This window comes from Fulmarus glacialis, unplaced genomic scaffold (genome assembly GCF_000690835.1).
Source record: "Fulmarus glacialis isolate BGI_N327 unplaced genomic scaffold, ASM69083v1 scaffold24998, whole genome shotgun sequence".
Classification (NCBI taxonomy): domain Eukaryota; kingdom Metazoa; phylum Chordata; class Aves; order Procellariiformes; family Procellariidae; genus Fulmarus; species Fulmarus glacialis.
In genome coordinates, this window is record NW_009229287.1 from 99 (window position 1) to 24,306 (window position 24,208).

A 24,208-nucleotide genomic window follows, 5' to 3' on the forward strand; every position below is an offset into this window, starting at 1 on the left:
CTGCCGCAGCCCCCCCAGCCCCTCCCGGAGGGTGGCAATGCAGAGATTTGCTTTCGAATCGGGGGGGGGAAGGGGGGCGTAGTCGGCGCTTCCCCCTCCCCGTCTCAAACAGCAGCCAACAATTTGGTACGTTAGAAAGAATCTCTTTACCCTTGGCTCTGAACCTTCCTCGCCTGCCCAAAAACACCCCCTTTCTAGTGCAAAGGATAAATTGACAACTTAATGCTGGAGCTTTGGGGGGGGAAGGGGGGGCTCTGGAGAGGAAAAGGCTGATGGAAACTCCTTACTCATTAATGGCAATGAGTGGATAAGGGGTGAAATACGGCGCGCCAGGGAGTAGGGGTCTGCAGCGCTGCAAGCTTAGAACGACAAGCTTTACTCATTGTACATGTTGTACAGGACAGAGCTGCCGCTCTCAGCAGCTCCTGTTCTGACACGACTGACCCGTCGGACTCTCTCGTTCGGCTGGGCTCCAGGAACAAGCGTCATTCCCACGCTCCTGGTGTCCATGCTTCACAGCCGGTCCATCCTGAACGTGTCCTCTGTGGCGGGGGCAGTGTGAGGACCATGTCTGGGTCATTCAGCATGTGCAGTCCATCCAAGGTTAAAGGGTCAATTTTGAGTTCATCCAGAGGGAACTGGGAATCCGTATCAAAGCTGACGTCTCCCACTCCTGCCAAAGAGCTGGTCAGTTCTTTTGATAAGCTGGGAGGAGATTCTCCTGTCACTGCAGGGAAGAGGAAGGGAAAAGTGTAGGACTTAGCAAATACATATTCTCCAGGCAGATGAGTCATAAAACAGCTTGCAAAAATTCTGGAATAATTTATTGAACTGAGGCCGAAGTTCAGACGAGAAACATCTATCCTCATTTTCAGCTGGATGAATTACAGACTTGTCAGAGCATCTCAAAACCACCATAATGGCCTGACACAAAACAAAATTCATATACATATATTTGGGGGTCACAAAGTGGTGTCACTCCAGTCTCTTTTCTCCCCTGCAGGTTTAGGGGCAACAACCTTAATTTATGTGATTCTAATCAGCAAGAGTCCTTGGCTGAAATATGGATTGAACTACAGCTTTCTCAGTGGCCTATGCAGAAATAGTTTCCAAACGTCCAACCGTGACCAGATTCGCTACCATATGTGACACTAAAAAAATCCTTTGCTGGCAAGCTCGAACAGAGCAGCAGAGGAAGAAGTTCAGCTTTCACTGCTTCTCCCTTGCTGTGACGGAGGATCCGGTAAGTTCAGAGGCAGGGAAAGTCTGTAAGACAATGAGTGCTGCCACCGCAGCTCTACCTGTTTGCTGGGATTAAATGAGAGCCGTCAGGCTCCCCGGCACTCGAAGAATACGCCAGACCGGTAACACGAACATTTACACAAGGTGAAACAGAACCTTCAAAGGCAACAAATCCCTTTTCCTTTCTTGGCTCCAAGTGAGCCATTGCACAATGAAGAGGAACACTGACACCGGGATGGCTTTACTTGTCGGTTAAGTCTGTGATTTTCTTACCTGTAAGAATGATGTTGGGGATGTTTCCATGGCTGGAGTAGTTCAGCTGCTGCGAGTCCTGCAAGCTGCCATGACTGCCGGTAAGTCCCATCATGGCTGCCTGGGAGTAGTTAAGGGTGGAACAGGGGCTGTACAGGCTGTTGGAACTAATGGCGTTTTCTATCATGTTAAACTGTTCAAGCTGAAGACCAAGGCACAAAGGAATTATTACTTCGAACCATCAGGAAATACAGCAAAACAACTTACAAAGCTCAAGTACGGGAAATAATGTTGAGAGAGACAGGCAAACAAATTCATCTTTAGGCTTCGTTGATCAAAATATGGTCTATTTTCACTTAACTTTCCAGAATAGTTTACTGCCAAATTCAGAGTGCAGGGGAATGAGGAGAGGGTGGATGCAAAAATAAAATTGTTGCTTTTGATATCGTAAGAACAAAAGAAAAGGTAGCTTTAAAACAAAGTAAAAAACCCCACAATTCATGCTACTAACTAAGGTATCTGCCCATCAGGCGTTGCCTCTCGGAAGCTATCTCATTTTTTCCTGCTACTAGAGTGTATTTCCAGTTGAATGAATCAATGCACTGGTTGGCCAAACTAACGAAGGCATGGGTCTGCTTGCTAGGTTTTGGTACCATGCACGAGTTGTTTGCCAAATTCAGGAGTAAATATTGTTACCACCTACAAGTGAATCCTTCCGAAATGCAACTACGGCCAGAGATGTAGGGTTTTTAAAATTTATTTTCGTTATTTTTAATCCAATAAACTTGGCAGAACACCTTTAAAAACACCTGCTACAATGGCTAAGAGGGAGGAAGGGGAAGGAAGAGTGGGGGGAAAAAAAAAAAAACCAGAAGAAAAGAAATCTCTGAGTATTGCAAACTCAAAATAACAGAAGTAAAACTATATGGACAAAATGTGATCTCACATAAAATAATCAGAAGTTGATCTATATTTATTTTAAGCTGAAAGTGGCCGAAATATAGCTGAAAATCCGAGATGAATTTGCTCACCTGATGGGATAGGGCATTAGCCTGCCTAGCTGTCATCTGCTGATCATAATAGGAGTCACCAAATACACTCCCCAGAATGGAAGAATGCTGAAAACAAAACAGAGTCTTTATGGTGCAAAGATCTCACAAACAGACGTACCCACGGTGAGCGAGTGACTTGAGCCTTCCAACCGATTCTTCTCAAAGTTAGTGAGCAGTGCCCTTTATTATTAACAACCACTAACCATCAGCAATTTCATAAAACATTCAGTATTTCCCTCCAAGACACAAATCCTTCCATGTTACACTGCCTTTCAGTAAGCACAAAAATACATTCAAGTAAACCAAACAAACTTCCTCACGGAGGACATACAACACATATAATTTCTGATTTATGAGAACAGACAAGTGCACTAGGTAACACGAGAAATAAAATCACTCTGCAACTTCAGCTTTTTTGTGAACCTTTTTTTTTTTTGGTGAAAGACAAACCCCACACAGAATTAAACTGCACGTTAAAACAAAATGCAACGCAAAGCTGATCACCAGCACGCAGGTCGTGACTAGCTCACTGTCTCTGCAACCTCGTACTCATGGAACAGCCAGCTTCACTGAGACAACAACATGCCAAGATAAAACCGACATTTTAAAGTCATTTCACTTCAGCTGCAGATCAGAAAAGTTAACAAGAAAGCCTAGTAAAGCATGTTATCAGCAGTTTGAAGGCAAGAATCTCGGGAGGAATTCCTCAGCCTTGCTAATTTTACTGTCCCTTCTAGCACGACAAGCGTTTATCAGCAATTCTCCATCATTTATCAATTATTCTAAAGGTGACCAAGAATTTGAGGTCAACGTTTTAATACTATTCAGTACTGTCCCAACAAATTGCCAGATACAAAAGAAATCACAGAGAGATCACTTCTTATTTAAAACTGTCACAAATTCTGATATTCCAGCTGAAAAAAACCCATCTACTGACAAAGAGAGCATCTATAAAAGATGGTGTCCATAAAAGACAATTTGCATGGAGAGTTTGTATCAATCTCCAAAAAAAAATTCAATACCTTGCATAGCATTTTCCAGCTGTTCTATCTACACATTGAAAGAGAAAGGCTACAAATTTTCTCCTTAGAAACCTAATCAGCATACGAAATTAAGCAAAAGCCTAGGAAATATCAGAATGGAGTTATACCAGCCACCACAGTGAACACAGCCAAAGATTAAGGTATTCAAAAAACACAGTATGATGTCCACAACAGTGAACATAAAAATTTCAGCAAACATCACATTTTAAACATTCTCCCTCCTACATCAGTAGCATATCTCAGCGCAGCTTATTTGCAGGTTGCATGCAAGAAAAAGAATGGAAGTCTTATATAAAAAAAAAAAAACAAACTAAATTGCCCACAAACTCCATGAGAGGGGACTATCAGGAAAGAAGCAACAATATATTCTCTTTAAAGCAAACAAAAACCTTCCCACCTTCAGCCAGAATCCTCGGCTATCACATTATATGGACGCTTTTGGATAAAAGTGGCATCAAGGGAGGAATTCACAGCCCGAGAATGAGACTCCGTGGGGGAAGGTGGCTGAAAGTTCAGCACATGCTGCGCGTGCTACGAAACTCCTTGCTGAGCAGATCCTGTTTGATCCAAAAACTGCTCCGAGCATCACCACAAAGCACCTTCCCCCGGCTGCATGCGAGCGTGTGGGTATGGTTTGAACGCACTTGGAGAAGAGAGAAATTTGCGGCAGAGCAGCGCTGCTGGATAACGTCAGAACGCTGGAAACACAAACCTTACGGACCTCCACGGTGCTGCATTTAAAGTACGATACTGGCGGAGTCAGGAAAGGTAGTAGACAACTGCCTCCAAATCGTCGTCAGAGAAGATCACAACAGTAACTTCTCAGTAAGAAGTGGTTAACTAAATGAAGCCAGCTCAACCTCAAGACTGATTAAATGGAGCCTGAGCCAAGAATACGGTGTTATGGACAAAAATAAGATTTTGATTCACTTTCCTGGGCATTTATGATCTGTCACAGCAATGACCACAGAAAAAGAATGACATCTTTGCAGCTTAACACCCTACTCGATGCCCTCCTTAGAAGCAAGTAAAAATGGAAAATGGTTGTAACTGGAACCAGTCTTCCAATTTATCACCTGGTCCTCAAAACTACAGTGGCTGCTCTACCCCTCGCATGAGACAGGGGTACAAGGAAGTTATCAAACATCACAAGCGAGAGCTACATTATACCTGGTAAGAGAAAAAGCAAAGCACTACCGAAATTAAAAAAAACAAAACAAAACAAAACATACTTTTCTTTAAACCACTGATATCTTACTTGCTGCCAAGTCACACTTTGATCACCTACTCAAACTCCACATTATTTAACTGCTGCATGTGTTACTTTCTTCTAAAAGAAATGGAGTCAGAACCTAGAGCTAACTCAAGCAAGCAGATCAGGACCAGCCAAGCTTAACTCTATCACAGGAAAATCATTCCCATCCTAAGCGGCAGGCATGGCTTCAGAACTGTGTGATGTTTTATAATAATTTCTAATAAAAAATTTGCGCTTCAGGATGTCACATGCTCGACATGAATCAAAGCCAGTTTGGACCGGCACTAGAAATATAATTGCAATTTGAGAGCTCCAAAGAGGCTAAAGGTATTTTTTTCCTTTAACTTCTGACATTTCATTTTCACAGGAGCTTTTCAGAAGTAGGGCAAAACCTAAAATCTTTGCATCCCACTAAGCATTGTTCCCATTCTAAAAAGTTTGGGCAACATGAAAAATAATAAACAGAAGACCAAAATCTAATTGTGCAAGTCTACGATAGTAACTCCTAACAAAACATACGAGCCCGTATTTATTCCTCAGCTCTGAAGTATACCAGTTATTACATCTGTAAGCGCTGAAACTCCCAAAGGAAATCAACTGGAAATGTCATTACTTCAACACTTCAGAGTCCTAGAATAATTTATCGACAACTCTGTGGAAAACATCTTGCTAACACCATCTCCTCCAGAAACACTAGACGAGGTCTGTTTTGTCAACAGTACATCTTCTTGGGTTAATGATGTGGTGACTGCAAGAAAAAAAAACCCAAACCACAAAACCCCTGGCTTAAATTATTAATCTAAAAATACATACCATATTATCCAGTATACAGCCATTCTACTAAAAAAAAGCAGATTTCTATCTAATTGGAACAGTATGCCAGGTGTTAGGGGAGAAAAGCGAAGTAGTAATAAACAAGCCATTGTCAATGAAAAGCCATGCAAACACAAAGCTGAGAACTACAAGCAGAGCTTTTCAATTCGTGTTTGAACAGGAAGACCTTCATATAACAAACACACATCTAAAACACAAGAGCAAATAGATTTGGCGATGTGGAAAGATGAAAAATAACTTCTGGTGAATGAACCGTATGTGATAAAAATCAAACCACAGATTTCTATTTTTAGAGCATGTCACTCATCATACTGATACGCTGCAGAACAATTTAACCTAAAATTAATCAGAGAAACAGGAGCAAGTGGAGAACGCCTACCCGGTCACACCTACTTTATTCCACTCTTGTCAGCCAGTGCCAGACTGTTCCACAATGGGCATTTTCTGCGGTTGGAACCAATCTGCCTTTCCTCTTGGCAGATTACTCTACAGTCTAACGGATCCTGCTATTTGGGAGCTGCCCCCATAATCACAACCAACCCAAATTTTTCTTCCGAACTGTTTTTTCTTCCCCCATTGCTTCTCTCCACACTTAATATTTGCAACCACCACCACAGATAGCTCGCTCGCCACTACTGGCTTTTGGTTCATTGATGGAGGCAGGAAAGCTGTCTCATTTTTAATTCAGCAAAAATAAAGAACTGTGTGGGTATTGTTAAGAGGCTAATACTAAGTTAAGTGGTATTAATAAACCCTCTTCCTTTCGCGCGTGAATTATGGTGTCCCACTTGAAAATAGCAAAACCTAAGCAAGAGTTTACAGGATAAAACAGGCCCAGCAGGAAAAATGATAGTCAGGTGTGTGCTCCACTGGGGAGTGCTTGCAGCACTCCAGTACTTTGGACTGACCAGAGGCAACGAGCCTGTGGACAAAACCAAGAAAGGGTTATTGAGAAGTCAAGGGGGAAAGAAAATCAATGCAAAAATCAAAATCGGATGCGCTGCCCAAATGAGAACGGGACCTGAGATTTGCAGTCAGACTGGCAACAGCTTTGCTCTACATGACAGCCTAGAGGAATAAGTTTGCTTGTTTTCTTTGAGCCACACACAGAACACAGCAGAACGGGCAGAAGCAGGCAGAAGAGAGAGAAGTTAAGAAGCAATTAAGCAAGGGTTAAGAAAATCCAGACAGTCCTGTCACTCAGATCTATTACTGAGCTTACCAGTGACCTGTCTCTGGCTAATGGCAAGGAGAGACGAAGCTTCTGCTTTGGAACCATGAAGGGGCAGCACTTATTTAGATAGGATCCTCCTTACAGCCTTAAACGTTAAATGATGAAACAGAAAATGTATTTTCAGACTCTGTTGTGATGCTCTGGAAGAATTTCCTGCACCTCGTTTCTACAGGTGGGATTTAGGAAAAGGGCAGCCATATGGAGCTATTTTAGCAGCATCAGATTATTTCTGTACTGAAAATGCACTCACTCCCTCACATTAGGGGCACCCCCAAAGACTGCCTTGTTTTTAACTGTCTTGCTGCTGGCAGATAAAAATTCCCCTTCATAGGATTACACACACACCAAGCTATGACTTGCATATAGGACATGTGGATGTATGAGTATATACATACACAAGAATTAAAACCAGCTAGCATGCAAGAAAGTGTGTTTACTAACCCATTACTTGCAAGCCACAAGATACAACTGCTCATTTTAAGAGCATTTTCTCCAGTGTTTTCTCTCAAAGTGTATGTTCCCACCTAAGAAAAGGTCCTGATGTAAATGCATTTGGTCACACAAGGGATATTTAGTGCCACAGGAGTTACCCTGCTGCAGGAGGCCCTTAAGTTTCCCTCTCTCTCTCCCCTGCCCTCCCAAACTTATCTGTCAGCTCCTACACGATATTGCTAATTGAAAGGGGTCTACCTGGAGGTTCTGTCCATGGCACACCCCAAAGAAATAACTGAGTTTTAACACCGTTCAAATAGTAGCTTTGATCAATAAAAAGGCAATTCACCAGCTATTGAAAAACTCTGGAACTGAATGAAACTGCAAACAAGATGAGACATCAGTAATGCATGAGGCACATACAATTACAGTGAGACAACTATGGGTCAGTAATGGAGAGACTCAACTAAAAACAAACACGAGAAGCAAGGCCTGTGGAAGCACAGAGTCCCTTACTTGAGGGGAGCTGCCAGGAGAGAAGCCTTGATTGGAGACAGGAGAGGTGGGAGACTGGTTGGCTGGGGACCCAGCATTACTGCGGTACTGCTGGAGTGAAGCCTACAGAACAACACAGAATTAAAGACCATGGGATTGATGGAAGGTTGGAAAATTATAAACTTCTGGTGTATACAGCTCGAGGAAGCTGGGAGAAACCATCCTCTTCAGCAATTCTTGGCTATGTATGAAGACACGATTACTGTGAACAATGCCGCAAAAAGGAGAGCGTTAAGATATCAGCGTGGCATGGTCTTGTCTGACTGAATGGCTGAGAGCAGGGCAGTGCTGTTGTACAAGCAAAACTGTCAAAATATTTTCTCACTGTTCTCAGTTACGTTCAATTAAAAAAAAAAAACCTGGTCAGCCAACGATTGAGGGAAAAGAAGTATTGAAGGCTGGGAATAACTCAAAAATAATGTAATTTATTCTTCAATCCAACTGCCATACCCACACATTCTTAACCTGTGTTTACACTGCTCTGGAAATCCTTCTCGTGTTATTCTGCCTAGTCTTAAATAGCCTGGGTGCGTTATCAAGATTGAAGTGCATAACCACGCAGACTGGAATCCTTCTCAAAGCTGCATTTTACCGCAGGACATGGAACAGACATTGTCTGAGAATCCACGCTATGTTTTGCAGGTTTACATTAGTTACATTCACATTGTTCTCAGTCATCTTGAGAACACGTTTTCAAAGATTTACCTTTTTTTAGTCATAAAGAACCCTGGATTTGAACAAATTAATAATCTTAATGGCATTTAAATAGAATGTTGCACTAATTAACATAAATAGTAAGTACAGCTCTTTTCATTATACTTCGTTTAGAAATTAACAGATGATTGAGGAAAACCTGCAATCCAGTAGCTCTAAGAAAAGGAGTAATTTAATCACACAGCTTTGCAGTATGGGAGAACGTTGTACTATCACTGCTTTCTGACAGCGAATTCTGTAAATCTCAAGAAAATATGTCTTAACCCTTTTTGCTATGCGTTGCTACTTATGCACTTGAAGCAGACATCCAAACTACAGCAAAATTAATTTCAATATTGCTTTACAAAAACTGCATAAAAGTTGTCAGTGAGACTGTGACACAGCTCAAATGGCTTTTTGATAAACTAGCTTTAAATCTAAGTTTATTTATGAATTATTTCAGTTGCTTTAAAAGATAAGCACAGCACCCTAAAAGTTAAGGTCATAAAGTAGTTTAGGATGAGGAAAGCAACACAGAAAGCAAAGAATGAAAATCAGAATCATCTGTACTGGTAGCTACGTGAGTATTAGAATCAAAACATTAGGACACATTTTGAGTGGGTCGGTATCCTTTCCACTGCTGGATTTGTCCTTCCTCTTCCCCTTCCAATCCTGAAAGGGAAGCAGCTTCTTTCAAGAAGCACTTATCAGCACAAACTGTTAAAAATTTCATCCACAAATGAAGTCCATGATCACGCGCTAGTTCAATAGACAATGATTTCTTCTCGTTCTCAAACCAGTTACTGTCACTACAACACTGCCAGAAGGACACAACAGGTCAGACACCCAAGATCCTGTACAGCAGGGCAGAATGAGCAGAGAACGGGCTGTGAAATTCTTCCCTAGCTAGCCTGTAACCCTGATCCTGCTCTGCATTTTGGATTTTCATACGCAGAGAGAGACACAACATTTCATAACAGACCACGTTAAAACAAGCAAAAGAAGAAATCTGTCCATAAACCATTGCTGTATGTATGTATGTATACACTCCATTTCTTCTTGGCATCTGAAGGCAGCCACAAATCCAATTTTTGAAGATAATAATGTATACTCTAAAATTCCTTAAAATGAAAGGGTTCTAACTATAGAAAGTATAAGAAAATACCTGGTTCTCTCCAACTTTTGGAAAACGCTCGTTAGCAGGTTTCTTTATCAAAGTTCTGTTAACTCCTCCAGTCTATAGCACACTGTATAACATACAATGTGTTGGGGGTGCATCACATTTAACGGCCTGAAAACGTATCAATGCAACGGCAGCAGCAAGGTATGAAATAAATGCTGATATATTTAAGCTGGTCTAATCAAACATGGAGTCGTAAGGGACACCGTTTTATGAAACTACGGCCACCCTAAGCGTACATTAAACCCAAATTTTCCTCTATAAAACATTTAAATGTGGATTCAACCAAAACCATTCTAAGTCTACTTTAGACTCTGCCTAAAAATATACTTATTACAAGGGCTGTCCAGCTGGAACGCTGACACTACGCTGTACGCTCCCAGGTTTTCCGAGTGAAAGCTCTATCGCTTTCAGCTGTGCCCAAGCTTACCGAGTTGATGTCTATTCCCATTGATGGTTGGGTCTGGCTACCCGGAGGTGACTGTGGGATGGTAGAAGGTACCGTGACGGAGAGTGGGGGGAGTTGTGTTCCTCGCTGTAAACCAGAGGTCTGCATTAAAGGAGTATTCTGAGGCAGGGTACTTGCCACCTGGGTCTGCTGCTGTTGCTGGGAAGTTGTCTGGGTAAAAAATGGATATGGGGGAAGCTGTTGCTCCAGAGACAATGCATCCATAGCCACGGCCTTAAAAAGAAGAATCAAAATCGTCCACGCTGGCAGGTAATTCCCCTTCATTTTCAAGCACATCAAGTTTCACACCAAGTGAACTGTACTAAGCCAATCTCATCTTCCATTTAAAAAATGTTACCTAAAGGTTCAGAAACACGTTTCAAAAGTCAAGAACATGTTTCAAAAGACTTAATATCGCCTCCAGTGCATAATAAACAAATACTCTAAAAGCCCAGTTGAATGTCCAGGTCAGAAATTGATAACCTAGTCAGTCGCAGAGTCACACTTATGAAATTAATTTCAAAAGCCAACTGAGCTTCTCTCATGAATTAGAGAAATGTCTTTCAAATTTCACAACTAACTGGGGGACAATACCGTTACAGAAAAGTGTCCTAATAGGTGTTTTTTACCACGGTTCTAGGAAAGCGAAAGTAAAATCTGTCCCCTCTACAAACCTCTCTCTTTTTAAGGCTCTGAATTAATGAACACATTTAAAGAAGAAAATTACAGAACAAGAGAGATGAAGTTACAGCCAGCTTCTCCCTAGGTAAAATAATTAATCTGTGATTGAAAAATTTTAATTCTCCAAGTAAGTTCCTACCTGAGTAATCGGTGACAAAGGGGAAAGCGTAGGAGACATTTGCTGTGACTGTGGTCGTCTTGAGTCTGCACTCAAGGAGAGAGGACTGACGGCTGGCTGACGGTGCTGCTGGGAAGGGGCTGGCGTCGTTGTCATTCCTGCCAGGAAGGAACAAACCAGCTTAAACGGGAACAGAGCAATGGTTTATTGATATTCGTATAGAGGTAATTGCCTAAACGATGAAAAATGAATGGCATAAGCAGACAACCACTTAATGCAAAGTGCTGAATGCGCCTTGGCCAATCAGGCTAAAACTTGTTAGCTAATTTGCAATTAATTTTGTCAGGCTGAAGAGCATCAGGATGAGAGGAAGATCCCTGTGGTTTATCCTGGACCAAAACCAGTCACCGTTGTTCAGGTTTGTCCACAGATACTGACTTGAAATTGAAATAAGCAGAGCAGCTTCAGTTTTTACAGAAACCATAGGCACCGTTCTCGCACTGAACCCAGGAGAAGGACATTCTGCTCTATTTGCAAGGGCTCAAACTTCAGGAAGAAGGTAACAGATCATATAACAAGACTAATCAGAGGGCACCTGCGATATTATAAAAGCAAACACCTATTTAATGGAAAATGCAGAAGAAAAACTGGTTACACAGGAAGTACTCCATTTTTAATGGCATACCAGTGCACAGGAAGGCAGGAAATATCCTTCACACTCTAAAGAGCCATGACCTAGCAGGGGGTAGGGATAACCAATTCAAGTATTGTAATTTTGTTCAAATTCAAGACAAAACTCTGGAAGTTTTGAAACCTCCCCTATTTTCTGCCTCACCCTAGAGGAACCGTGACACCCTGGAAAGTGATTTCAGGACAATCTAGCTAGCGAACTGTTCTTCAGAGCTGCCAGAAAGGAGGAATTCACAAGAGCCTGCGAGCTCCCAGGCACCTGGCAAACGTTCAAGGCTTCCAGGCAGGCTGCCAGGGAGCCAGGAAGTCCAGGCTGCCAGGGAGCCAGCAGGCAAACTGGCTCAAACTGCGCAGATTCTGAAGACTGCCTGGCTTACCCTGCGATGTTTTCAAAATCAACACCGTCTCACGGAACATGTCAGCGAACTAACAAACTCAAATGCACAAATGCGTAGTCTTAAATTGCTGGCAGTTCTTTGTAATCTGACAGGTGTTTGTTTCCCCACCTTTTCTCGGGGCTGCTGAGAGCATGCCTGTGCAATGCGCAGTGCTCCTGCAAAAGGTTCAAAAGCATTTACATTTTCTGCTAAAGAGCTCGAAGATAAAGAGAGGCAAGGAGGGTTTGGAAAAAATCAGTTAAAAAAGCACCAAACACTGACTATGCCAATGATTAAACTATGGGATAGTCTCCAAAGAGAAGCCGGAAAATCATCAATGAGTGTACCTTTGATAGATCAGGAAATGTTTTCAAAGCAATTATATACTTACCGGTTTGGTTTTATACCGTTTACTTTGCTAATTATGGGTACGGCAAAAAATTTAGCGACCCAGTCTGGCCTAATTCCATGCAAGTAGTTTGTTTCTTTTTATACACACAACAGTGCTCTCAGCACAGACTTGCTAAATTCTACTTGAGTAACAGCCCATCACTGAAACTTTGTATAATCTCTTTCGAGACCAGAAAACTCGTCAAAGGATGCTGAAAGCTGCTGACCTACTCTGTACTCAAATGGTTAAACAGTCGTCTTGCTTCATTCTTAAATGTAACTACTCAGTCATAACACTATATTAACCTGATTAGAATTATTTCCTTTTCCCAATATATGAGAGGATTTTTAAGTGGGTAAGGGAATCCTGCCTAACACAGGAAATATACTTGTATTTTTGGATACAACGCCTCATTTCTATTCTAGGAATCAACTGACTGCAGCTGTCACTGACAATAAAAAAATGCAACCCTCTTTACAACTATTCGAGTACGACCCAGTGAAATAATTTAAAAAATAACAATCACCAGTTTAGGCTATTTGCCTATAAAGTTAACAAGTCCTGAAATTATCATCAGTATATTATAAATTGTCAGTATGGCAAATAATGTTTGTTTGTGGGTTTTTTAAAAATAAAATTATCAGTATTGCCAAAGTCCAAAAACCCCAACAAACACAACTCGGACTCACCACGCTCAACAGCTCAAACAGCAATAGCACTCGAGAAGAACTTGCAACAAAAACTAGGAAGTGAACTGCTAGGAAGTGAACAATTTCAACACAAAAGCATCATAGTGAGAGCTGTGAGAAATCAAGGTGTGCACTTGGTATTATTTCTCAAAGCCCTGCTATATTATGTAGCCTGAATATTCAGGGTATTTTCAAAACTGAAGCAGTCAAGCTTACAAAAACTAGCGCACCTTGTGAAGGCTCCACATTATTCTTGATTGCTCAAAAGAGAAAATTTGCTTCAGATGAAGCAAATCACCTCCCTTCAAAAGAAAAATCATCTCTCTCCAACAGAAAAATCATCTCCCTCCAAAAGAATCCTCACACTGAAAAAAAAAAACACCCCACCATTCTAAAGGAATGAAAACAAAAGGCCTACTTAAGGTATTTCCATAACAGAAGTGCTGTTGGGGTTAAGTACCATGAATTACAAGAGAGGCAGCTCTGGATGCTAGTCTCTCCTGTTGTCTTATACATAAACAAACACAAAAAAAACACAAAAAAGCAGATTTGGGCACCAAGAACATGAAAGACAATTTGTAAGTCATATAACTAAACACAGCTTTCTCACTTTTTCGTACAGAAATGGCTTGATAAAACTTGTTTACGAAGCGTCAATCAACACTGAAGAGCAATTACCTCTCAGACAAAACGGTAATATTCAGCAATGCAACTTCCATAATTTAAGACAAGTGACATATTATGGACAATCTGTAAAAACACCTCAGAGTTACGATCTTACCCTGATTGGCAGTGCTGATGCCCAAGTGAGTCAGATTGGCAGCAAGATTTCCGGTGCTATTGGAGCTACTCAGGGCTGGGAATGTGGATTCCTCAGGATCTAACGGTGTTGGGAGAGGGGAAGGGAAATGGATGTTTGTCAGGTCTGGCAGGGAGCCACCTGTGTTATGCGTAGCAGGAATCAGTGTTGTAGTGTTTTCCTGGTCAGCTGATGGAAAGATGCTAAGTAAGGGAGAGAGGAAAAAAAAAAGAAACAAAAGACATATCTCCATTTAAATTTCAGCCTGGACAGATCTTTATAAAATCTTTTTAAAAAAGGAAGGTGCCTTATACAGAATTATATATTATATTTCTGATAAACCAGAGATGTAATAGCCAATGGTTTACTCATAGCGGTTCTGGATCTTCTTGTATCTATTGCAATGTTTTACTGTCTAAGGGCTTTTCAGAAAACTCAAAAGCAAGAGGACACTCAATATACAACATTCTTTCTTAAAGATCTCAATGCTCTTTAAAAAAAAAATTGCTCAAAACTTACTTGATTCCGGGAACTTCACATGATTTAGGTCTTGATGACCCAGTCTAAAATAGAAGGAAGACATTTTTGAAGGCAAAGATACGGCTAGAAATTAATGCTTAGGATATATTTCAATTAGTAAGTTTTATTTAAATACATTTCTACAGAAGAGCTATGCTTCTACACAAGAGCTCTGTGAAGCTCTCAGAAGATATTTGTCACCTTTTTTGCTTTATTGGCCCAGCAAGGCTTAAATTTAAAGAGTTTCTCCTGATATAATCAAACATGTGCATGCACACAGACATGTAAAGTGCCTTTCTTGTTGCTAAATACAGCATTTAATCTCTAATCTCTGCAAGTAGTTTGTATTCAGAGCATTAATTTACCTAAATATATGTAGAAAATAAAATCTCTACACTGAAATGTGAGATTCCTACCTTTTTAGTGTCCCATCCTTGCTTAGAGAGGGTTTTGTCTGCCTCAGAGGTGGTTTCCTCCATTCCAGGGACAGTCAGTAATAAAACTAAAAAATGAGAACAAAAGGAATCATATTAAGCTTCGCAGTAAGAAATTTTCAGATTGGAAGTTTAACCATTTGAAACCTCTTAAGTAACCTATTATCAATGAATATGAAACAGTGGCACTCTACTGTTATGAGATCAAAATTAAAAAAAACGAACACCAGAAGAGACTAAAATTATATTTAATTAGCAAGGAGACATTATCAGCCTCAAAAAAAACCCCCAAAATAATTCTTTAAAAAATTTTGACCTCCAATTTAGTCTGCTTAGATCTAAGTGGAAGACTGTATCTTGGGACCTAGTTTTTTCTATCTTTTGCATTTTGCACACGTGATGTACACCTGGTACATCTAACGGATGGCCAACAGGACAATTCCGGTGGGGCAAAAATCCAGACCATCTCCCCTGGGACAGAGAAATGCTATAAAGCTGTTACTTCTCCATATTCCAAGCACATTTGTTTGTTCAAAGCTATCAACTGTTTCATCATGCTAATAGGAAGGTGACAAAAAAAGCCCAGCCAGAGAGATGTATAACAGAAGCCCTTTGCACTGAGGACTATAAATCCATATTTATGTAATACTGTTTAAGATGATCATTATTTAATGTTTTGCAGCTCTACAAGTATATGGAAGAGCTGCAGTATGGTGCATACGCATCCGAGTGTTGCGTGCTCACCTATCTCCGGGTGGTTGTTTAAGGATTAAATTTCTCTACACAGATTTAAGAGCTTTTAATGTATTTTTTGAACAGACAGCAGGAACAAGGGCCAGCAGAGGGCACCAGAATTGTTAGTGCCGGAGGGCTGTGCTGCTCCAGCTTGTAACTAGAAATATTATCAGAGTATTGTTCGTAAGCACTGCCTCTGAGGGTATATTCACTAGTGATCGCAATCCCACAAATAAAAACTAGATGAAGTCTTGCTACTTTACGACATTGTATCACTGACCATGAAATGCCCATGATCTCTACGCTTGTCTAGAAGTTACTACAAACTGCAAACCTCTAGTATCGCTGACAGCAGTCTAACCAGCAGAGTCCCACAAGCCCAGATTACTTTTCCCCATAGGGCAAAGTCTTAGAATAACAGAATACGGGGTTCAGGAAAATGTTCCATCAGCTTTGTATACTCTTTTCCGGATTTCAGTACCCAGAAGAATAAATGTGGTCCTTCGTTCCAATTCCTGCGTAACTGAATCTAGAAAGTGTTATGCATACATGTATTTATAGAAACAGATGAACACCAATACATGTGCATATAATCTGAAGTACAATGCTTTGAATGTAACAAATATTTTTACTGTTTTTCCCTGTTTACCTCTTTTCTGCTGCATGTCCTGTGACCCTCCTGAAAAGGATTCTTGTTGAGCTGGAGTCATAGTACTCTGGTGCAAGGCAGAATCAGAATTTGTCCTGAAAGGAAGGCAAAACCAACATTTTTGTTGTCAGTTTCTCGAAATAAAAGAATGCTTAATCTCAGATAAATGTAACCAACTCAGTAAAACCTGAATACTCTGCATTAAAAAGCCAAAATCTATATATGGCATATACCAGGCACAATTTCTTTGTGAAACAATTCGCAGAACAAATTAGTTCAAGTTTGAAGAGCAGTTGTTTAAATAATGGGATTGAGAGGAATACAGGATAAATAGGCCTTTGGCGTTAGAAAATAATTTGATATGCTTTGTTAAGATTATGCATGATCAAATAATGCAATTTCTAAGTTGAAAGCTGCTTACACATACTTTGGTTATACTAGTCTTGGAAAAGAAAGCATCCCTGTCTCATAGTGAGGGAAAATGACTAGTTCAGGATGCATGTATGTTGTGCAGACGGGAACCTCCACAGCCAACACATCTCTTAAAATGAACTGTTCTTCGCTTGGGAATGTAGGCCCCCACTTAGGCAACTCGGCACCTCCAATGTCAGGAGCATGAGGGGTAGGAACAGGCAACTTGGTGCTCCTTTCCACTCAAACGCTTGCAAGGGCAGACTGGCCCAGCTTCTGCGCAGTGAGAAATATCCAAGTCTTTTACAACTCAACAATTCTGGGGTATGCCTTGGAACACCTGGCAAGATTTACCCTTAAAAAGATCACATTAGCTGACACACCCTAAGTTTAAAAGCAGGTCATCTAAAAGAATAAGCATAATGGGAGAAAAAAAATCAATTTCTAAATTCAGGAAGGCATGGCAATTCAAATAACCAACTGCTGCAGGGAACAATAAAGGCCTTTGTTGCACATGAAAGTGTTATAGTATCAGAGAACGCAGTCCAAATACTAACACACACATACGATTGTGCTACTAACCTTCTCCAGCTTGTGTCTGATGGAGGTGACAGATACACAGTGCCATACGGACAGCTGTCCACGTGATTCCATCAGTTAAGGGGAAGAACACAACTTTCTCACTTAAGTAGGAGGCCTATTTGAAATATTTTCCTAAGGAATAATTCAAATCACCCTGTCAGAACCACTAAGCTCACTTGAGAAAGGCAAGCAGACTCCCTATGGGGAACATACTGACTTTAAAAGGACACTCAAAACAAACTATTATCTGGATTGCTGTAATATTTGAGCAACAAGACAACCATCCTCCTTTTCCCTTTCTGAGCATCTAACTCTTCCCTGAGAAGCCGTCATCTCTCCACTCTCCCACTTGCGCGTCCCCTTTAGCCCCATCAAGCCAGTCTGATTGCAGCACATTTTAAGCCAGTCAGAAATAATAAACTAATTCATTTTCACAAATGGCAAGAAGAAATAGCGCTTGGCAAATGCTAAACTGATGAATCAACTTGTAATAAAATGCACAATGAACTGCAAAGAATTATTCTGGTTTGGATTTACTCAGTTCTGAAGGCAAACTCACTTTCACCAAGACTGCCTTGCCTTTTCCATCAAAGGATCTCAATCCCTCTCAGCTTCATGTGTATCATTATCCCCACTTAGAGCTGAGGAAGCAGAGAAAGTCAAATGCTTACTTTATGGAATAGTAGGTATTTATAGACTAGATCACAGGTCTGAAAAAGCAGATGACATTAACTGCACAGAGATGGGAAGCAACTCCGCTGACAGGTAAGGAGGGGAGGAAGAAGGGAACTGTAAAAACTGAAAACTCTGGTATTGTTGAAAAGGTAGGTGTTCGCTGCCAGCTCATGAGCCAAAGGATATTTGTCTTCCGTGTTTATCCACAGAGAGAGGGCGTCGATGCGGGGAGCCGAGACGGTTTCTGTCACGATACACTCTGTCCACCAGACCATGATGCCGAGTTGTTCTGCTTGTGTCCAGTCCTGATGACTGAAAAGGAGTCTGAAAGAGACACATGAAGTTATAAGCAGAAAAATGCATGCACGAGCACCCAGAACCTATTCATATTGTATGCAAGGCTGTATTACTCTAAGGAATAAAACTCAAAAACGATACGGACAAGTGTAACCAATGTAAATTTTTTCTCCAACATTTTCACTATAGCCATGGAAAGCAATTACCAAGGCTATCTCTTCCAGACAAGAGATTAGAGACAAGTGGAGGCAGACCATGCTAGACCTGCCCTCTCATAAATCAGCACTGCTCTCCAACCTTTGTATCTCTAAAATACCACAAATGAGTGTGGCAGGGAGCCTACTGACAACTGCTGTTTACATTCCCTTGGTGTAGCATGCAGCATGCATCCAGAAGGAACATGCTGACAACCAGAGCTTAAACTACGAGGGCAGGAGATGCAGGAAGAAGATGCACAGTGAGCCTTACATTCATCAGAACACACCACATTCTCTCAAAACTTCCTTTCACCCCTCCTTTCAGCATAATTATTTTAAGGGGACACTAATAGAATTAAAAGAAAAAGAAAAGCAGTTTCCTTCCTCCTCTGTCTAGAAAAAGCTACAGCATCCAATATTTTTTAAGTGATTTTCATTTCATTCAGGTTGCACAATGAACCTAGGTGGGTTGATTCTACTTTGAATCTTATCGGTGCCGATATCTTGAGAGCATTTATTTGTCAGCAACTGATTTCAGAGAACGAGGATAGCAGAGAAAAGACAGGGAAGATAAATTCCCAGGCTAAACTGGAAAACTTCTCCTACATTTTCAAAAGGCCTTCTCAGCATATACCTGCGGGGGGGCGAAAAGGAAGTACCGAATGGTCAACCTCTACTCATACTTCAACAGCAATATATGGGTCTCTAGGGGAAAAAGTTACACAGTCTTCCACTCCTTGCCAATGTGAACAGCTTTGCTGAGTCCCTCAACACCATCTGTTTGGAAATCCAAAATTTCCTCCTCCATTCAGGTGCTGAATGTGGCAAATGCACTGTCCTGTCTCTGCCAAGCCATGAAACCATCTGGCTTCCACATTAATTTTTTTTTTTTTTTTTTTAAAGTGTCCAGCTTCGGCTGTTTAAATGATTACTTCTAAAAAGTTTTACATTTATTTTTAAATGTTTTGTTTGTAATAACTTTTAAAAAGAGTCTTTCTACTATTTTAAACTCTTTTCTATTTAGCAAATATTAGTCTCCCCTCCCTCCATGCACACACAACCTGTGTTAACATAAATGGATGCAAAGTGGCTGTGGTGTTTATTTCCTCGTTTCAGGGCCAACACTTTATATGCAGCAGAATATTGCTTAAGTCAGCATGGGACTAGCAACAGAGCACAGTGACTTTTTACTATACTCTCAGCCATTAAGATCATGGTGTTTTGCTTCAGTTCCTTAGCAAGTATGACTTTCTTGTATGAAGACTTTGAAACCTCAAGTCATACCATCTCAATTTTAAGTAATTTAAATTAAAACATGTTGGTTTAATCTCTGCTGCAAACACTAAACAACAATCTAGTTCTACCTAACTGGCACCACACAGAACTGGGAATATTCATAATTCCAAAACAACAACAAAAGGTCTCAAACTCTTCCTTGTACTGTTGTTACATCAATTCTACCCCAAAAGGCAGCAAAATTTGCAAATACATGCGTGCTTGGAAGGTCAATAGGAAAAGCAATTTCCTATGCCAGTGGTCTCAACCACAATGTTACTAAAAAAGGAGAAGTCAGTCTGAAACACACAGAATGCAGACCTCACCTGGAATTTAAAGGGAAGCATATGAGTATACAGACAAAAAGTTGAACGCAAAAATAGTTATTTCTTAAGTTTTTCCTTTTTTTGGCACACCTTCCGTATAAAAACACAACAAAAATCTAATTTGAGTGCAACAGTGGCACAAGTAAACATGGACCATGCCCTGTCACAGGGCTACAATTTACAGAGTGAGGAATTTTGAGGCAATGGTGTTCTCTGGCTTTCCAGGAACAAAGATCCCACGTGAATCCGTAACTTGCTTAGGGAAATCAGAAAAGAAGACAAACACGTGAGAAAATGGGTATCACCTCCAACAGGTCTGGCTTCTTTCAGCAACCATCCCATGGAACTTACTCTGGACCAAACACCAGGCGACACACCTTCATTAAAATCCCCATCCCTGCAGGGCATGTGATATTTAACTATAGTGAACAACTGTGATTAAAAAAAAAAAGAACAGATCTGAGCATCAATTTTATGTGGCAAATGAAGAACTAGAACTGTTTTGCTTCCCTGAAAAACATTCAAGGATTTGAGATCAGAACCAAAACTCCACAAAACATTACAAATAAAAAAAGCTAAATACTCACAGACAGGAAGGAAAAAGCTCAGTGCTCTAAAGCAACAGTGTCCCTTTAAGATTTATCAAGACATTGACTTAAGAAATAAAAACGAGCAAGGTGGATGAGGGGGAAAGTGAGGAGTGGTACCTACTGACACTTTACATTTTGGTGCCCCCTCGTGACAAGCAGCATTTGGGTAATCATTCTGCCTTTCCCGATGGAGTTTAACATGCAGGCTAAGTGCACATGCTCAGAGATTGCTTAAATCACAGGCCAAGACAGTGCCAAAGAAACCACCGTCTGCATCAAATTAATCCCCCATAAATCATAAGTGATCACATGACAGACCACAGCAAGTCCAGGGAATCTGTACAGGAATTACTATGCATGTTCCAAACCGGGATGCATGGCAAAACCTGTATTTATGTGACAGACCATAACTCCTTCGGAGCTGGGACGGTTAATCAAATAAATACTGAGCATACCAGAAAAAGTGTAGCATGTGCTAAAATACGTATCTACCTGGGCAAACAGTACACCAGTCCTAAATACGTATTTGCACAAACCTAAATACTTGTTTACCAAAGAGACAGGAACTGCTCCAAAGGCTTCTGCCAGAGCTCCGTTGTGCTGTAAATGCAAAGAACCAAGATTCTCAGACACTAACGCTCTCACCAGAAACAACCAGACAGGCTTCACCTGATCAGCACATCGTACAAGTATCTTTTGGCAATTTCATCGTATTTTAGCTTAAAATTGAAAAACCTACAAAGCATTCATCACTGATACAAATACATGATTTTATTGTGTTGCTTGCTACCATTTGTTATCTGTTAACAGTATCAACTTTGGATTTTTTTGTGCGTGTGTGAAAAAAAAAATATAAAAACCTGGAGTTTAAGGACAATTTGTTTCCGTATCCTCCTCTAGTCATTCATAAATTTTTGATTATTCACTTTCAAGTATTCTGTTAGTTTTAGGACTAAAAGGTCTGTGTAATAACCGTTAGTAATGGCCATCAAGCACAAAAATACTGAAATACTATTGCTTAAAAAGAAGAGTAACTATTAACCTCCTTAACAAGAAACTAAAGACAAAAACGTGAAGAGATCAGACGCTTGTGAAGTAATACTAAGGGCTTCATAACATTACAAACCTCTGCACTGTATTCCCTAACGGCAACCAGATTAAAATAGACATTTGCCTCTCCTCTTGCACAAGATTCAAGCTTTTAACCTCCACAAATTCATCTGTCTACGTGTATTTAAAAAGGCATCGTTAGAGGACGTCATCAATAGTTTCTCCGTATTTATTAAGCCAGCCTTCATCAGAAAACCACAAACTGCAAAATTTTATTCTTACCACATCCTTGTGAGATAAAATGTAAATGTTACTACTCAAAAAAGGAAAACTAATGCAGAAATTTTAATTATTTTGAGCACCCTAAATCAACTAACTATAGAAATCAGGAGTCCCACAAGTATCCATCACCTAATCCTATCCACTATACAACATCTTTTGTCCAAACATGTTTACTAACAGCAAAACATTCATATAAAACACTGATTTTCTGTTTATAGTGCATTACCTCTGGAGTCACAACAGCGGGGAAAGAAAAAAAAAAAAAGCCAGTACATCTCTATATTTACTTTTCAGCCAGACCAAGGCAAAGTGACTATTCTGATACTGGTTTGTGTCCCACTGCCCCTTCTCCTCTCCTAAAATCCATGCATTTATTCCCATGGAACATGCACATCACCATGGGGTACCTTCTTCAACACCCCCATCTCCCAGTGCTTTCTCATCACCTTGCATTATTTGCTTCCACTTTTGCTTTGAGTCTATAGTATCTTCACAGAAGGTTTCATTATGACTTTGGTACTGAACAAAAAAAACCCACCACCACCATGAATATTCACTGACAAAGAAATTGCATCGCCTCTGCATATTCTTGACACAAAAGCATCACGACCGGGGACAGGAGAACTATTATCTAACACTAGATATATACAATACAAAAATATCCACACATCCCATACACAACTATGTTCCATTCCAAAAGAGCAAAAGTTTTTGAAACAGGGTGATCTGCTGAGGCCATGGTGCTATGTTCTGAACCAGCAGCTAGTTCATGATCTCCTGTGAGGAAAAAATAGCATGCAGGCACAGCATTAATCACCAAAAAAGACGGAAACACCCTATTAAACTCACCTGGAAGGGCAGATCCATGGCACTGTTTCCAATCTGATTCACATTTGGCAGTGACCCACCGTAGTACTGGCCACGACTCTGTCCCAGTTGCAAATATTGGGTTTTCTGCAGCTGTAACTAAAAGAAAAGGAGGAGGAAAGTGTAAGGGCAACTCATTTATTTTTCAACTGTTTTAACTGACTCAACTCGACGCCGTGTCCGTTATCACCGAGCATGGATACCATCTATAAACAGCATGAATTCAACTTCTCCACAAAGCACGGTTGGCAAACTGCCACGTTAGGTCTTGAGTGATAGTGTAAAGTGATGGAAGAAAAATCAACTTCATAGTCAGCGACCGTATTCAATTTCCAACAAATAACCACCACGTGAAACCACATGGCTCTTATGTCACCTGCTATTCTGAAAAGCGGGACGTAAAAACCCCATGTCAGTCTGATCATTACTCTAATATCAAAATTAACCAGTTGTTCATGTGTGTGATACACAAATAAGAAAGTCATCTTAATTTAGTATATTGAGTATACTGTTTAACCAAATATTCAACTTTTTAGCAGTCTAGGTAACAGAGATGTTATAGCAAGTTATAGCTTTCCACCATTAGGTAAGTGTTCTTGTTTCTTGCACCAGGAAAAGCTCTGTAGGAAGGGCAGAGACACAAGTTTTCAAAGAAAACCCAACCAACCAAAGGAAAAAAAACCAGCAAAGAATTCCTTACTGAACAGGTGTACATGAAAATAAATGTGACAGTCTGCAAAGTTTCAATAAATGCTAGGTATCACTCTTCAGCTCTCAATCACACCTCTCTACTAAAATATTCTAGTATGCTTTCCCACAGTTGTATACATTTTTGGTGTACAAAAAAGTGTGCAGAAAAAAGCTGTTTCTTTTCTACTCAAACACCAACTTATTTTTATTGCCACTTCTTTTGGAAGACTACTGTCTCAACAGTTCATTAATAAGAGCTACGATTTTTGATTAATCTTTTGTTAGTGACCTTTCTCAATTTTTTAGTTTAGTAGTACCAGTATTTAAAGTATCAGTTCTGTAATGTTGCCACTCAACACATCTAGATTTAATACCACACTGCCACCAAAGCCCTATTTTACACTGATAAAGCAGAATTTGCAATCATCTGAAGACAACAATCCTGCTCCCAGGGATGCATCTTCCAGGGACTGAAGAAACTACAATTAAAGTAGCAAAGAAATGAGCTTACATAAGTCCCTCTCCTCCCACTGTGGAGGAGTACATATTGTATAATGTATGTTGCTCCTCACTAGATGTCAACTGGCTGTTTTTGCATTCTGAAATGCAAGAACATTCCTAGATTGGTAGCAAAGAATTGTTTAAAGACTAAATGTTCTGATCT

The 24,208-nt window shown here is 40.4% G+C and overlaps 1 protein-coding gene across 1 annotated transcript; it reads right to left on the reverse strand.

The window, feature by feature from the left end:
• Positions 1–513: 513 nt before the first annotated feature.
• Positions 514–22,854, reverse strand: LOC104081183 (CREB-regulated transcription coactivator 1-like). The gene is given in 15 exon segments (XM_009583817.1): positions 514–558; positions 561–727; positions 1,516–1,615; positions 2,526–2,612; positions 7,861–7,962; positions 10,203–10,454; positions 11,041–11,177; positions 13,948–14,168; positions 14,485–14,528; positions 14,901–14,986; positions 16,303–16,397; positions 17,296–17,357; positions 18,157–18,294; positions 21,208–21,255; positions 22,837–22,854. Coding segments are annotated over 15 exon segments (1,602 nt in total).
• Between the last annotated feature and the right edge of the window lie 1,354 nt (positions 22,855–24,208).